At 41.6% G+C, this 15,083-nt stretch overlaps 1 protein-coding gene across 4 annotated transcripts in view; it reads left to right on the top strand.

Annotated features, from left to right (window-relative positions):
• iqgap2.S (IQ motif containing GTPase activating protein 2 S homeolog) overlaps window positions 1–15,083 on the top strand; it is a 180,809-nt gene that overhangs the window by 101,028 nt on the left and 64,698 nt on the right. For all 4 annotated transcript variants that reach the window (NM_001089119.2, XM_041573942.1, XM_041573949.1 and 1 more), the window contains 4 exon segments: window positions 5,309–5,472; window positions 6,283–6,443; window positions 6,904–7,028; window positions 12,190–12,353. In NM_001089119.2, the coding sequence (NP_001082588.1) occupies window positions 5,309–5,472; window positions 6,283–6,443; window positions 6,904–7,028; window positions 12,190–12,353 (614 nt within the window).

The following is a 15,083-nucleotide window of genomic DNA, read 5'->3' on the forward strand; positions in this document are numbered from 1 at the left end:
ATACAACACCGAAAATGCCTTTTCTAAAGCATTTCTTTAATACAGATAGGCTCGTTGAGCTTGTTGAAGAAAATCCAGCCCGTGTGGGCGGAGAAAGCACCATGGTGCACTATGGGATGCAAATCATTTGTAAGTCAAAGTTTCCTGAAATCTTTGCTTGCAAAAAGATGATCACCTTGTTGCCGAAACTCAGTTTTTAAAAATCGCTGCGACAAATCTCCCTGTGTGTCACTACCCTTAAATATGTCAGTGTTTTAACAGAACGTAAACAAAACACGTAACAAGAGAAGGGGCATATTGTCCTCGACTACACAGTGGTTTAAATAAAAGGTTGCTCATATATCATAGCTGGACAAGTTGCATCTTTTCATCCATCTTCCAAGCATTCATTTCTAAGAAAGAACTGCAGTGGCAGCAAGCCGAGCAGTAATGTTTGAAACTCATTTTGGGTGGAACATATGTCCTGTAGGTCTGGGGTGACTTGCCCTTTGGGGGGGTTTAAAGGGGCTACACATCACAGCTACAACTATTATACCACTCCTTTTAAATGTTTTTTGAACCTACGTATAAGGGTCCCAAAAGCTAACCACATATAGAGATCATTAACAGTGTAATTTAGATGGGACTAGCTCATCGCTGCTCATTTCTAGAAGAGATGTTTATGAGCTTAATCCCTTGTCCTTTTTTTTTTTTTTATAAGTGCTGCAATGTTAGTTACCTTTTTTTGTCTTAATTGCTTATTTAGTAGTAGAATAGTAGTAGTGGTATATGTATATTGCTGCACTGAAGCTGAAAGCAGTCTGTATTAATGGGCAGAAAGTTGGCACTGCATGCTTCATTATTTCACCATATGCTGCTATCTCTGACTTTGACATATCACTGCATGGTGCCTTCAGTTCATCAGAAGTGCATTGTTATAAAGTCCAATATGAAACCCAGTGTCGATTCAGTTTAGGTTGAGAATTTTAGATTTCCATACCCCAAATTGTATTCCAGATCTGCACAATTCTTCTGTAGGATTTAGAAGAAATGTTGGTTCTAATTCTCAGCTCTGTGTTCTACTTGTTACCTGAATGTTCTGTTTTTTGTCACAAATTTTGTCAGTCTGTTAATGTTTGGTTCTCTTGAATTGGGCTTCATGGGTATATTTGTTATCCAATAAACATTTGATCATACCGAGCTTGCTCAGATCTCTCGATGATGGTTAGCCATTTGGCATGAACAGTAGAAGAAAGAAAAGAAATACCTTGCAAAGAATATGTTGTAATGAAGCATGCTCTTGTAATTATTTTAATGATGGGAGAAAAATGAGGGGAGGTATAGAATATTGGTTGTAATATTATATATTACAACCAATAATTTAATATTGTCATTATTATTTCCTTTGGTGGTGGCTGTTCTACTGCCATAAACTGACAGACAAGGCATTAGTGTCTAACACAGTGATCCCCAACTAGTAGCTCGTGAGCACTCTTCAACCTCTTGGATGTTGCTCCCAGTGGCCTCGAAGCAGGTGCTTATTTTTGAATTCCAGGTTTGGAGGCAAGTTTTGGTTGTATAAAAACCAGATGTACTGCCAAACAGAGTCTCCTGTAGGCTGCCAGCCCACATAGGGGCTACCAATACTCAATCATAGCACTTATTTGGCAGCCCAAGAACATTTTGATGCATGTGTTGCTCCCCAACTCCTTTTACTTCTGAATGTTGCTCACGGGTTCAAAAGGTTGGGGATCCCTGGTCTAACAGAATAGAGTTTGTGTAAAGCTTCTAGTAGAAATGACACCAGTCTTGATTAACCTGCTGAAAGAGCTGGAATTACTGCATAGAATAGAGCATTAATATAACAGGTAGAACGTATCGGTGTTCCAATAGCAAAGCCAAGCCAACTGTTAAATACTGAGTGCAACTGAACTTCTGTTATTCCTGTCTCTTGTTATTCGCCTGACCTTGATCACTTTGATGATTGTTACCAGATCATGTGATAAAAAGATGATCACTGCCTGGACACCCCTGCAAAGTTCATTTGTTCATATGGCTCCCCACAATGTCATGTACGGTGTGTTTTGTTAAATGGAAAGTTATTCTAAGATATGGGCTTTTATAAATGACCTTTTTGAAACATATGGCATAAGGTTAGCATTGCATTTGCCCCGTAATCATTCACATGCCACTAATCAGTCACATAGCGGCCAAAGACTCGCCTCCATAAAAACATCCCACTGGATTCCATGTGTCAAAAGCTGCTCTACTTCGATAGAACTATCACATTTATGTGTATCAAGAACAGGTCATCTACTTTAGTTGTTTGCTTTTCTATTATTTTAGCATGACTTTCTATTTAGCATTTCTATGCATCACATGTGATTATTTATAAAAGCAGAAATTTGAGCACTTTTTTTATTATATGGAATGATTTTAAAGAATTGTATCTTACAGGTGATCTGTCACTTAAGAGGGTTCCAAATTTGTTGAATTTATAATCTTACTAACTTGCCTTTCACTGACTGTGTATTAGATGTAGCACTTTGTTTGAATATTGCGCCTGTTTATTTTCCATTTGTAACCATGTCTTATTTGTTCTGCATGTGTCTTTGGATACATTATTCCATTTCATTGCTGTCTTGTAACAATCACTCTTGTGAGTGGGGTGTCCTGTGGCTGAACTACAGTTCCCATTACCTGATATTGTGCTGCTAAGTAAGCTTTACCAATGGGGAAAATCCAGTCTCAAATTAATGGTAAATGCAATTTAGGCATTTTACTATTATACATGCACTATATTTAATTTAGTATTTCATCTGGTATTTTATGCTGTTTAGCACAGACACTATTTGCCCCTGTGGTTACCTACAAACATATCCATACCATCCACCTATGGCGTCAATTTACTAAGCGTCGAAAATTCGCCAGCAACGGCTACGCAGCCATCGCAACACTTCGGCAGTCGAAAATTCGCTCAGACAACAACAATTTACTAAAATGCAAAGTTGTGTCCAGGGCGCCGAATGCTGGCAAATTTTCGATAGTGTTACTTCGTCAATGTGAGCAAATCAAAGCGAAGATGCGCTAGTGTTCGATTCTGCCTCGCGCAACTTCGTTAGAGGTCTGCGCTCAGGCTAATTTGCATATGGTGAGAAATTTAAAGTTGAATGGACGTATATGTTGCAGCAAATACATTACATTACACAAGTCCAGGGAACCATAATAGAGAAAATAGAGTTGTTATAATGCACTACACATGAGCCCACTGTATAGTTAATGTTTAGGCTTGGACGAATTTAACCCATTTCACCAAAAATTCGCCGCCTGCAAAATGTCACCGACGCCCATTAAAGCTTTGGCTCGCTGTGAATTTTTTTTTTAACGCGCCGGAACAAGCCCATCCCTATTAATGTTAAAAAATGTATGGGGTAACCCAGTTACCCCAAAAAAAATTTAAGGACTTTTGCAGGCGATCTCTGAAAAAAGGAAAAGACGCCAGCGTTTTTTTCCACTAAAAAATATGATGTAAGTAACAGAAGAATGAGGAAGCTCTATGCACTCCATTGCACTTTGCCTGGTCTGAGCTGAGCTGGCGAAGGCAAGTCTTGTGAAAAAAGGTAACTTTCAGTAAAATCCGCATCTAAGTGAATTTGCGGAGTAAGGTCCATTCGCCAGAGCAAAAATTTGCATGGCGATGAAAGATAGAACTACCAGTACTCTTTCAGATAGGCCAGCTAAGTAAAGGACAGATCTTATGCAGCTCATCTTAAGGGTAAGGCTAGACGAGGAGATTAGGGGACATTTTGTCATTTGGCGACTTATCGCCACGTCTTTTGCACGACTATCTCCCCGAACTGCCTCAGCGTTTTTCCCCATAGGCTACAGCGCAAAATCGCCTGCGCTAATGCACACGCGGCGATGCGTTTTCAATAGTCGCCCAGCAACTTTGGGCAAAAAAAAGGGTAACCGTAATAGTCCTGCTTGCTGAGCAACTTGTTGTCTAAAGCTTAATGAGACTGTAGCAGTTAAAAGGTTCTCCAGTTTATTCATCTTTATATTAACACTGTGGCATTGACAAAGGTAAATCACCCTCCCGAAACATCAGTAATGCTTCCCCAGTAACACTGGCATTGATGTAATGTGACATCATACTTTATCTATATGACATGGCCATATCATATATGGGGGAATGTAATAAAAGTCGGTAACGGAAAAAATATTCATAATGCGAAAAGTTATGCCTCTTTGCAGACAAATTTTGCTTTGTGCGAATTTAATATAGCTTTTGTGAACCCGGAAACTGTTTAGCGACCACTTCTGACTGTGGAAGAAGGTTTGTGGATTTTATCGTTTGCGCCAGTCCGCAGTGAATGTAATAAAACTTCTTACTGAAAAAGTTATGTTTGCTCCAAAAGATTACGACACCTTCAAACACTTCTTAAAAGTGGGCAATACGAAATAAAAATTCGCAATGCAATAATAGTTAAAGGAAGAATATTACATTACGAAATGCACATTTTTATTCTTATTTGTGTTAATTTGTGTTATTCCCCCAATAATCTTTTTACATATAATGTTTTTTTGCTACTGCCGGCAAATTAAACGCTAGGTGTGCCGTTAGAGTAAAGCTTCTAGGTCTTGTCTGTGTCATATATTCGACATAATACGGTGAACATTCTACCAAGTTATAAATAGATAAGTTTGCCGACTCACTAGCTACTAGCAATTTTTTTTTTATCCCTGCCCTGTCAAGCAGGCTCCAGGCAAGGTAACACATTCTGTACTGGATCATCTTGTAGTCATTATACATAGGGATAGCCAGAAGCCAGAGGGAGCAGTACGCGTTCTTGGCAAAATAATATGAAGTACAAACTATATAAAATATAGAACACAGTGCATGTATATACAGTTTACACATTGGTTTGAGACTGGTCTCCACATTTCATCTGAAGAGTTTTTAACTTACATCTGAATCAGTGTCCTTCTAACCTAATGATTGTCTGTGCCAGTTGCAAATGTACAGTATATATGTGTGTGTGTGTGTGCCCAAATGGACAATGAAAACTAAGCTTCAGTAAAATCTGACTGTAATAAAAATATATACCTGCCTAATAGCAGACGTGTGATTTTTCTATACACCAATGTTGTAAGTTAAGGAAGGCCCGTTAAAATACTGACACATAAGTTGCCCACCTAAGATAAAAATAAAGGATCTACCACAATTTGATTGGCAGGTAGAGTTTTCACTTGCAGGGTAAGTATGTCTAGCTCTGCCATTTACCAAATGACCCGTTAATCTTGTGATTCCATTTGTGCTGTTATTCAGTGCTAGAAGCCGTGGAAAAGATCAATGCAGCACTTCTTACTGGCGATTCCTCCCAAACCCTCGCAGCTCTCCAGCTGCCCGAGGTGCAGATGCCTGCAGTTCATCCATTTGCAGAAACCCTGTATCATATGGAACTGCAGAATCTTCAGAAACAGAACCCTGCGGTAAGGAGCCTGACGGAACCTCTGTTTCCATTACCATTTGTACTGTTATTTTTACCTATATTTTTACTAGGGGGGGATGCTTTTGTCAGTCAACAACTGTGTATGGCAGTAGAATGGGCAAGAAGGTAGATTAAGTTAAAAGACTGCGTTTGTTTTATCCAGCATAGGGTGCAAAATCACTAACCTCTGAAAATTCACCAGCGACGGCTTCGCTCACATCGCAACACTTCGTCAGGCGTAGATTCGCCAGGACAACGCTAATTCACCAAAATCCGAAGTTGCGTCCAGGGTGCCAAATGATGGTGTAGCGATAGCATTACTGCGGCAAGCGAAGCGAAGTTGCGCTAGCATTGGCTTATTTGCATTACAATAAATACATTACACTACACAAGCCCGGGAAACCTTAACAAAATAGAATAGAGTTGTTATATTGCCCTACACATGAGCCCACTGTATAGTTTATGTGTTAGGAAATGTAGGGGGAAGCCGGGTACCCGAGAAAAAATTTACAATCTTCTGCAACCTATCACTCTGAAAAATGAAAAGTCGCCAGCGTTTTTTGGGACTTAGAAAAATGTTCAACTATTTTTTGTGGAAGTCCTATCTACTCTATTGCACTTCGTCTGGTCTGAGGTGGCGAAGGCAAGTCTGGCGCAAGAGGTAACGTTCAGTAAAATCCGCATCTTAATAAATTTGCGCAGTTACGTACATTCGCCAGAGCACTTGGTGAATTTTCTTTGAAAAAAATCTTTGAGCACGTGGTCTCTTACTGCTTTGAAGTATTCATGTGATATGTTTATATGTCTTCAGAACTATCTGACCCAGGAGGAGCTGTTCATTGCTATTGAGATGTTGTCTGCTGTTGCCCTGGTTAATCAAGCCCTGGAAACCAATGATATGAACGCTGTACAAACTCATCTTGCCAGCCATGCGATAGGCCTCAATAATCTGGAAGAAGACAACATGCAACGGTACTATACTGAATTACTGTGCTGAGGGTTAGGACCAGTCTGTATATGAGAAGATGTGAGAGATATAGCTGTATATATCTTTATTGGTTTTAGTCTGTGGTACAGGTATGAAAAATCGCCGGTACTAATCAAATGCGGCAATTCATTTTCCGAAATCGCCCAAAGTTTTCTCGTGAGGCAACTTCGAACCACTTCGGAAAACGGAACGACGCGTGTGATTAGCGGTGGCGATTTTTAATTTTAGCCGGCGCAGAGTGAGAGAAGGCGTTTGGGGAGATTGGTCGCCGCAAAGACAAGGTGATTAGTCGCCAGGCGACCAAATCTCCCCAAAACGTCCACTGTTTAAACTATCAGGTTAGGTTCCACCATTCAGAACTTTGGGACAGCCGGTGGGAGGCGTCCACACTTCAAAACTGCTGGTTTTGTTCTTATCTCATGGAATGACTTACTCATTTTATAGTTATACTGGAACACTGGCATCATTTAGGAGAGAAGCCCTGCACCAAGGACAAAGCTATCTGGGCTGGACTGAAATTCAGAAGTGCATTGATGGTGTTAATGATGAAATTCAGGAGGAGAATGAAAGTGAGTGCATTTATTTACATAACTTGCTTTTTGTCTGCCCTAAAGTAAACATAGTAGATAAAATACAATAACTCACTTTGATCAAATTTAACCTTTATTTTCTAAGTGAGCCTGCCTAACTGCTTGTTGATAAAGGCTGCAGAGTACATTTCTAATACAAAAAAAAAACTTTAAAATGTGTCTTCATTTTTAAATATTTATCGTTTTTGAATTATTTGCTTTCCTCTTCTGACCCCAGCAATCCAAAACTATTGCTCTGTTACAATATTATTGTTAATTTATATTGCTTATCTTTGTATTTAGGCCCTTTCATATTCACTTCCCAGTTTCTCATTCAAACCGCTGCCTGTTTGATGGGATAATTTGGTCGCTAGCAACCAGATAGCTTCTGAAATTCCAAACTGGAGAACTGCTTCACAAAAAGCTAAAACTATTTAAAGAAATTGTTTAGTGTAAAAAGAAAAACTGGGCAAAGGCATGGACACACATGCATTTTTACGGCACAGTTTTTAAAGAGACAGACGCGTCAATACGCTAAACCTTGTGCCCTATTGCCTAAGCTTGAAAATGCATTGCCGAAATTGTGCACTAGATTTTTTTTTTTTTTTTAAAGGTTAATTTTTATTGAATTTTAACAACAGAAAAAATTAGAAAGAAGGAAAGCTAGTTAGAAGGAAAGAGAGAGGGGGAAAGTAGAGAAAAGAGGTATGGCTGAAAAAGGGACTATCATTGGTTGGTCGAGGTGGCTGGCGACTCGAGCCAAGGGTTCCAAATATTCTCAAATTTCTTCGGGCATCCGCGTGCTAAGTACGTGAGTTTATACAGTTCCAGTTGCGAATTAATTAGTCCAATCCATCTAGTCAGAGTTGGTGGCGATGGGCCCATCCAGTGCAGGGCAACAACTTTCTTTGCGTAAAAGAAAAGTAACCTCATCAGGCATCTAGTATTTACTCTAGGTATCACGGAGTCAAGGAGACACAGAAGACAGGTAGCAGGGTTAAGTATCTGGGGAAGATCCAGTTCGGTAGCCATAAAGTTCTCAATTGCCCTCCAATATCTAAGTATCACTGGGCAATCCCACATTAAATGCATGAAATTAGCAACAGAAGCACCACATCTTGGACAGCTGGGTGAAGCCATTTTCCCCATCGTAAATAGTTTCTGAGGGGTGAGGTATGTTTGATGCATGATCTTAAACTGTATGAGCCTGTCTCTTACACTCACCAATGGGACATATAAATTGTCTATAATTTCTTCCCAATCATCAGGGTCTGTATAAACCCCACTACTCTCCCACTTATACTTCACTCTGGGTCGGGGATCATATCTATTAGAAATGAAGTGCTTATATGCATTGGATAGGAGCTTGACCTTGGTGGGTTGAGATATCAATAGTTCTATCCCTGTGTACTGTAGGTGTAGAGGAGGGGTTGGGAATTGTGCTGAGCAAAGATGACTGATCTGGTTATAGCGGAATTCAGACAGGTCAGGCAGAGAGAGGATCTGGCGAAATCTAGGCAGTGCGGGAAGAGTGCCATCAGCATATATTTGAGACAGTCGCTTAAGACCAAATTTACTCCATGTTCCCACCTCTGAGAATGTGGCTAAGTGTGGATAGTTACTATTACCCCATAAAGGTGAATCCGGAGATAGAGTGGTATCAGCTTTAGTGATTTGCACAATTGCATCCCAGGCTCTCTTAGTGGCATCCATTACAGGTAGTAAAGGGCCAAGATCCTTTCGAGTTCTATATAAGGCATTGTGCAGACTTTCAACAGAAGTAAGAAATAGAGCCTCTATTATGGATGCCGGGTTATCAGCGTCAAACACCTTGCAACCAGCAGCATGTGAGGCCTGGGAGGCAAAATAATACAGCTCATAATTGGGAGAGGACAGTCCCATCTGATCCTTTGGAGCATTGAGAGTGGCTCTGGACAGTGTGGGCGTTTTGTTACCCCAAATAAATTCAGATTGCGTACGGTCTATATCATGTAAGGCTTTCTTGGGTATGTGGCAGGGGGTATTACTCAGTATATAAAGAAATTTAGGAAGATAAATCATTTTGCATATATTAATTCTGCCTATTAGCGTGAGAGGGAGTTTGGTCCAGTGTGCAAGCGTGTCCTTAAATCTACGGTGTAAGGAGTACAAGTTATGCTGCAAAAATAAAGTCGGATCTTTATGCACCATTATCCCTAGGTACTTAAAATGGTCTGCCACTTTTAGGGTACAGTTCGCAGCTGTCTCTATTGGAAGTTGTCCGTCAAGGGGAAATAATATGGACTTGTCCCAATTAATTTGAAGGCCTGAGAACGTACCAAATTGTTTGACAATCCCAAGTACAGAGGCAAGCGATTCATGTGGGTCAGCTAAGTATAGGAGCGTATCATCTGCATACAATGAGACCTTCTCCTCTATTGTTTTGTAGATGAATCCCCTTACTCCCTGAGATTGCCTAATTGCTATGGCCATGGGTTCAATTGCCAACGCAAATATGAGCAGGGAGAGAGGGCACCCTTGACGAGTACCTCTGGTAAGGTGAAACGGAGTGCAAGTAATGCCGTTAACCCTGACGGATGCCTTTGGTTCACTGTACATCAACTTAAGCCACTTTGTAAAGGAAGGGCCAAAACCCATTCTAGTAACAACCTCCCACAAGTATGGCCATTCCACCGAGTCAAATGCCTTCGCCGTGTCTAATGAGACCACCAGCCGGGAGCCCATGTTTTCATGTTTTAGTTGCAAATTAAGGAACAATCTTCTCAGGTTAAAGCTGGTTGATTTAGAAGGCATAAAGCTGGTCTGATCAGGCTCCACCACCGTAGATACAACTTTAACAAGACGCTTAGCTAAAATTTTTGCAAGAATTTTGATTTCCATGTTAAGCAGCGAGATTGGTCTATAAGAGGAACACAGCGTGGGATCCTTCCCTGGTTTGGGGATGACCACAATTGTCGCGTCTGAGAACGTTTTAGGGAGAGAGAAATTTTTAAAGGCATACATCAGGGTCTCATGCAATTTGGGGACTATCTCGCGTATATGAATACGATACCATTCTATAACAAATCCATCCGGGCCTGGGGATTGTGCACTAGATTTAGCGTATTTACGCGGCGGTTGGTCTTTTTAAAAACCATGTAGTTACACCGCCTTAAAAACGCATGTGAGTCCATGCCCTAAATAGATAGACTGTGCAAAATAAAAAATATAGTTAGCCAAAAATGTAATGTATAAAGGCTGGAGTGACTAGATGTCTAACATAATAGCCAGAACACTACTTCCTGTTTTGTAGCTCCCTTGCTTTTTATTTTTACACTCAACTGTTCCTTTAAAAACCTCAATAAAAAATGAAGTCCAGTGGCAAATTGCTCATAATATCATACTAAAAGTTAACTTAAAGGTGAACAATCCTTTTATTATCCCTTTTAAGTACTGGAGACTAAAACTGCACTGCATATTCTAGATTAGGGGTCCCCAACCTTTTTTTACTCGTGAGCCACATTTAAATGTAAAAAAGAGTTGGAGAGCATCACAAGCATGAAAAAGTCCATGGGGATGTCAAATAAGGGCTGTGATTGGCTGTTTGGTAGCCCCTATATGGACTGGTAGCCTACAGGAGACTCTGTTTGGCAGTACATCTGGTTTTTATGCAACCAAAACTTGCCTCCAAGCTAGGAATTCAAAAATAAGCATCTGCATTTAGGCTACCTGGAGCAACATCCAAGGGGTTGGGGATCACTGTTAGATGGAGCCTTGCGAGTGCTATTTTGTACCAGTGTATGTAGCCCAAGGATGACACTGTGTGTTTTCTCTGCTAGCAGAGAAAAAACCATTACCATATAAACATCCTGTATAGACAGCCAATGAGAAGGAAAATCTTTTTTTGCTTTGGTGCCAAAAGTTAGGCACCCCCAAGTGATTGTATATACTTACCTGACACTCTGGGCTGGTGCTCCCATCAGCAGAAACCTGCACCGGCCCGGGTTTCTTCCAGCGAGCAACACGGAGCGATCCTGTTCCTGCTTCTTCTTTCTTCTTGCAGCTGTTGTAAGAAGGAAAGTTGTAAGAAGGAAAGTCATCTTGCACTTGGGGGTGCCAAATGTTAGTCACCCCCAAGTGATTGTATTTACTTATCTGAAACCCCCGCCCGGTGCTACTATCAGTGGAAAACTGAAACAGCCCGGGGTTATTCCAGCGAGCACCACAGAACGATCCTCTTCCGGCTTCGTCTTTCTTCAAATTTCCGGGGCAGACGCATGCGCAGTGGAACGAAATAGCCGACTTGTTAGATAAAGTTCAGCTTTTCGTTCTACTGTGCATGCGCAGCCGCAGGAAGAAAGAGGAAGTCAGAAGAGGATTGCTCCGTGGTGCTCACTGGTATAACCCTGGGCCGGTGCAGTTTTCTGCTGATAGGAGCACCGGCCTGGGGTTTCAGGTAAGTCAATACAATCACTTGGCGGTACCTAACATTTGGCACCCCCAAGTGCATGAAGACTTTCCTTCTCCTCAATGGGTCTCCACAATGGGTGCATGCACATGCTGTATGGCGCAGTACTGGGATTTCACACATGGTAAATTGTCAATACTTTGTTATGTTTGTCTTGCCATTCTTCTTATTATGTTTTTCATTTTTCCTTGGTAAACTTGTTTTATCTCACACTGGTTTATTTCTGTTAAAACACTGGCACACTCAGTATGTTTGCATTGTTTTTTTCTTCCTTTCACAGTGCTGCTATCATTAATTTGTAACAGGAACATTTCTTGCTGTTCTGTCTGGTCAGGTACCAAAAGGTGAAGTTACAGATACTCAAATCGTCTCCTGAAAAGTGTAGTTTACCTACATCTAGGGGGCTGCTGGCTGACTAGTCTTGTTATACAAAATTCCCATGATCTATAAGTATCTTTATGTAAGCTTCAGGCCACAGACCAACTAACTTCAAACTCAGATTCCTATTGCATATTGTTTTTTTCATAACTACTTCTCTCGAAGTATAAAGAATGATCTCCCCTTTACTTCAGAGTCACAGGCCTCCCTTGCCCTTCCTGTAGCCTTTACAGATATCATTATTCCATACATTGTCAAGTGTTCCAAGATGATTTTACTGTGAGATATTTGATGTTGTTATGTCACATAATATAATATGCTTGTTGTGCCTTTCAGGGATTATTGCAATCGGTGTCATTAACGATGCAATTGCCCAAGGAGATCCTGAAAGCACCTTAGCAGCACTTCTGTCTCCACCAGCAAAACTTCTGGAAGTCTCTCAGGAAAATGCCTGCCATTACCAAGATCTCCTCCAGCAGGCCATGGCCCAGAAGTCAAAGGTAAGAGTGTCCTCCATTAAAGGTGACAAATTTAACTTTATCTAAAAATGCTATTAGCTTTTTTGTAAATAAAATATAATTATAGGTAAGTTGATCAGTCTTAGGGCATGGACACACATGCCTTTTAAGCTGCGGTAACAACGCGATTTTTTGAAAACAGCCGACCGCTGCGTAAATATACTAGGCTAATGTGCCATTGCCTAAGCTTGAAACCACTTAGAGTATTTACACAGTGGTCAGCTTTTTTTTAAAAAAAAAATGTGGCGCGGACTGCGGCATAAAAACGCATGTGTGTCCATGTCCTTAGGGCAGGGGTGAACTGAGCGGATCATCTACTTTGCTCTGCCCGTGTTTTGTAAGCAGGTGAAGGAAAGTGAGACTGCTGTCATTTGTTTCTTTGTTCCATTGATAGACCAACGTCTGCCTGTGTGAAGCTACACCAGTGTCGGACTGGCCCACAGGGATACCAGGAAAACTCCCGGTGGGCCCAGGTGTCAGTGGCCCTCTTGCTTCTAATCATTTAGCAAATTTTATGGTCATTCCCTATTTCTTTATGGGATACAAATGCTTAATAATGGAAGAATATATTAAGTAGATATAAAAGACTAGGATAATAAAGAGGTTGAGTGAGGAGAGTAGGAATAATAGTTTGGAAATTGAGTCCATGGTCTAAGGTTGGCCCACAGTCTAAGGTTTTCTGGTGGGCCCCTAGCATCCCAGCCCGACACTGAGCTACACTGAGTGTATTTAGGCTCGAAAATGCAAACGTTCACGATTCCCCACCGAATTCCGATCAGTGTAGCGTTGCACAGGTCCACACTCTGCCTGTCTATGGGGCTAAACCCAGATGTGGATCACAGTGGATCGGCTTTCCTCTTCCTGCATACAAAACACAGGCTGTGGAAAGCAAATGATCCACTTAATGTGCCCCTGTTCTCAGAGCAGCGACACAGAGGTAGGTGTTGGACAACGCTCCTTGCTGAAAAAATTGTGTCAAAATGATGGACATTGCCACCTCCTTGTTACTTCCTACGACACGTAAACCATTATGTGGGGCCATTGCCTTTAGGGCAGTGACAAAATTGAAACAAATCACTTTATCTGTGTGTGCTCGCTTTCCAAACACAGCAGCCCTTTAACAGGGTTCTACACGGATAGTGTAATGTGAGACCAACATTTTGCATTACGTCCATTGTATATACAGGTATAGGATCCCTTATCCGGAAACCCAATATCCAGAAAGCTCCGAATTACAGAATGGCTGTCTCCCATAGACTTTGTTTTATCCAAATAATCCAAATTTTTAAAAATGATTTCCTTTTTCTCTGTAATAATAAAACAGTAGCTTGTACTTGATCCCAACTAAGATATAATTAATCCTTATTGGAAGCAAAACCAGTCTATTGGGTTTATTTAATGATTAAATGAATTTCTAGTAGCCTTAAGGCATGAATACCCAAATTACGGAAAGATCCGTTATCCAGAAAACCCCAGGTCCCGAGCATTCTGGATAACAGGTCCCATACCTGTAGTACCTGCTCATTGGTCCCTATTACTAGACCTGGTGTAAACTTTGAACTGTTTACTACTTGAGGTTACTTACCGTATATACTCGCGTATAAGCCGAGTTTTTCAGCACCCAAAATGTGCTGAAAAACTCGACCTCGGCTTATACGCGGGTCATACGACATACTGTAGCCAATCCCTCACCGGATACTGTAGCCAATCCCTCACCGGATACGAGGCTCCTTCTGCGGCCCCAACACACCTCCCTCTCCCATAGCGCATCAGGACTCTGTGACTGACTGTCACGATCGCCGCCCGGAGCAGGTCCAGGAGCTCCGGGCGGCGCGTCCTTCCCTGCCGGCGTCCTTCCAAAATGGCGGCGCCCATGGCCGCCACGTGGGTAGAGGCGCCGGCGCCGCTACCCACGTGGCGGCCATGGGCGCCGCCATTTTGGGAGCGACGCCGGCAGGGAAGGACGCGCCGCCCGGAGCTCCTGGACCTGCTCCGGGCGGCGATCGTGACAGTCAGTCACAGAGTCCTGACCATATTCAGGCATGGAGGTAGCAGGACCAGGGCCCTTTTGTATAAAGTGTTGTGTTATTTCCCAGCACCCACTGCTAGCCCTGTATTCTATATGGATTATCTTCTCCCTACAGGAACCAGCATGGCAGCACCAACTGCTAAACAGGGGCTTATTTATAATAATGGGATTATTGGACCCCCTTCCCCCATCCAGGCCATATTCTCCTAGAAGAGTTTGTGACCAAAATAAGCAGAGGAATTTCAAAGCTCTTGCTGCGGACTGTAAACATTTACATGTGTCCTGCACACTGTTGGGGCCGCAGAAGGAGCCTCGTATGTAGTTGCTGCATCTCTCCATCTCTCTGCCCCTGGTTGAGTTATAAGTTATTTTACTGTGACTGGTGTGCTTACAATTTTTTTTTTTTAAACTGTGGGCAGGCCTACCTTTCATTGTTATTCAGTGGGTGCAGGTACAGATTGATTTTCAATCAGCCCCTAGGCTTATACACGAGTCAATAAATTTTTCCAGTTTTCTTAGGTAAATTAGGTACCTCGGCTTATACACGGGTCGGCTTATACACGAGTATATACGGTACTAACATATGGGTGCTGCAAGCTATTTAAGATATCATTTTACAAAAAATGAATACTAAAGGTTAAACTATGAAGCAATAGATTTCTTATAAGGTAGTGTACTTTATA

This window comes from Xenopus laevis, chromosome 1S (assembly GCF_017654675.1).
Source record: "Xenopus laevis strain J_2021 chromosome 1S, Xenopus_laevis_v10.1, whole genome shotgun sequence".
NCBI lineage: Eukaryota > Metazoa > Chordata > Amphibia > Anura > Pipidae > Xenopus > Xenopus laevis.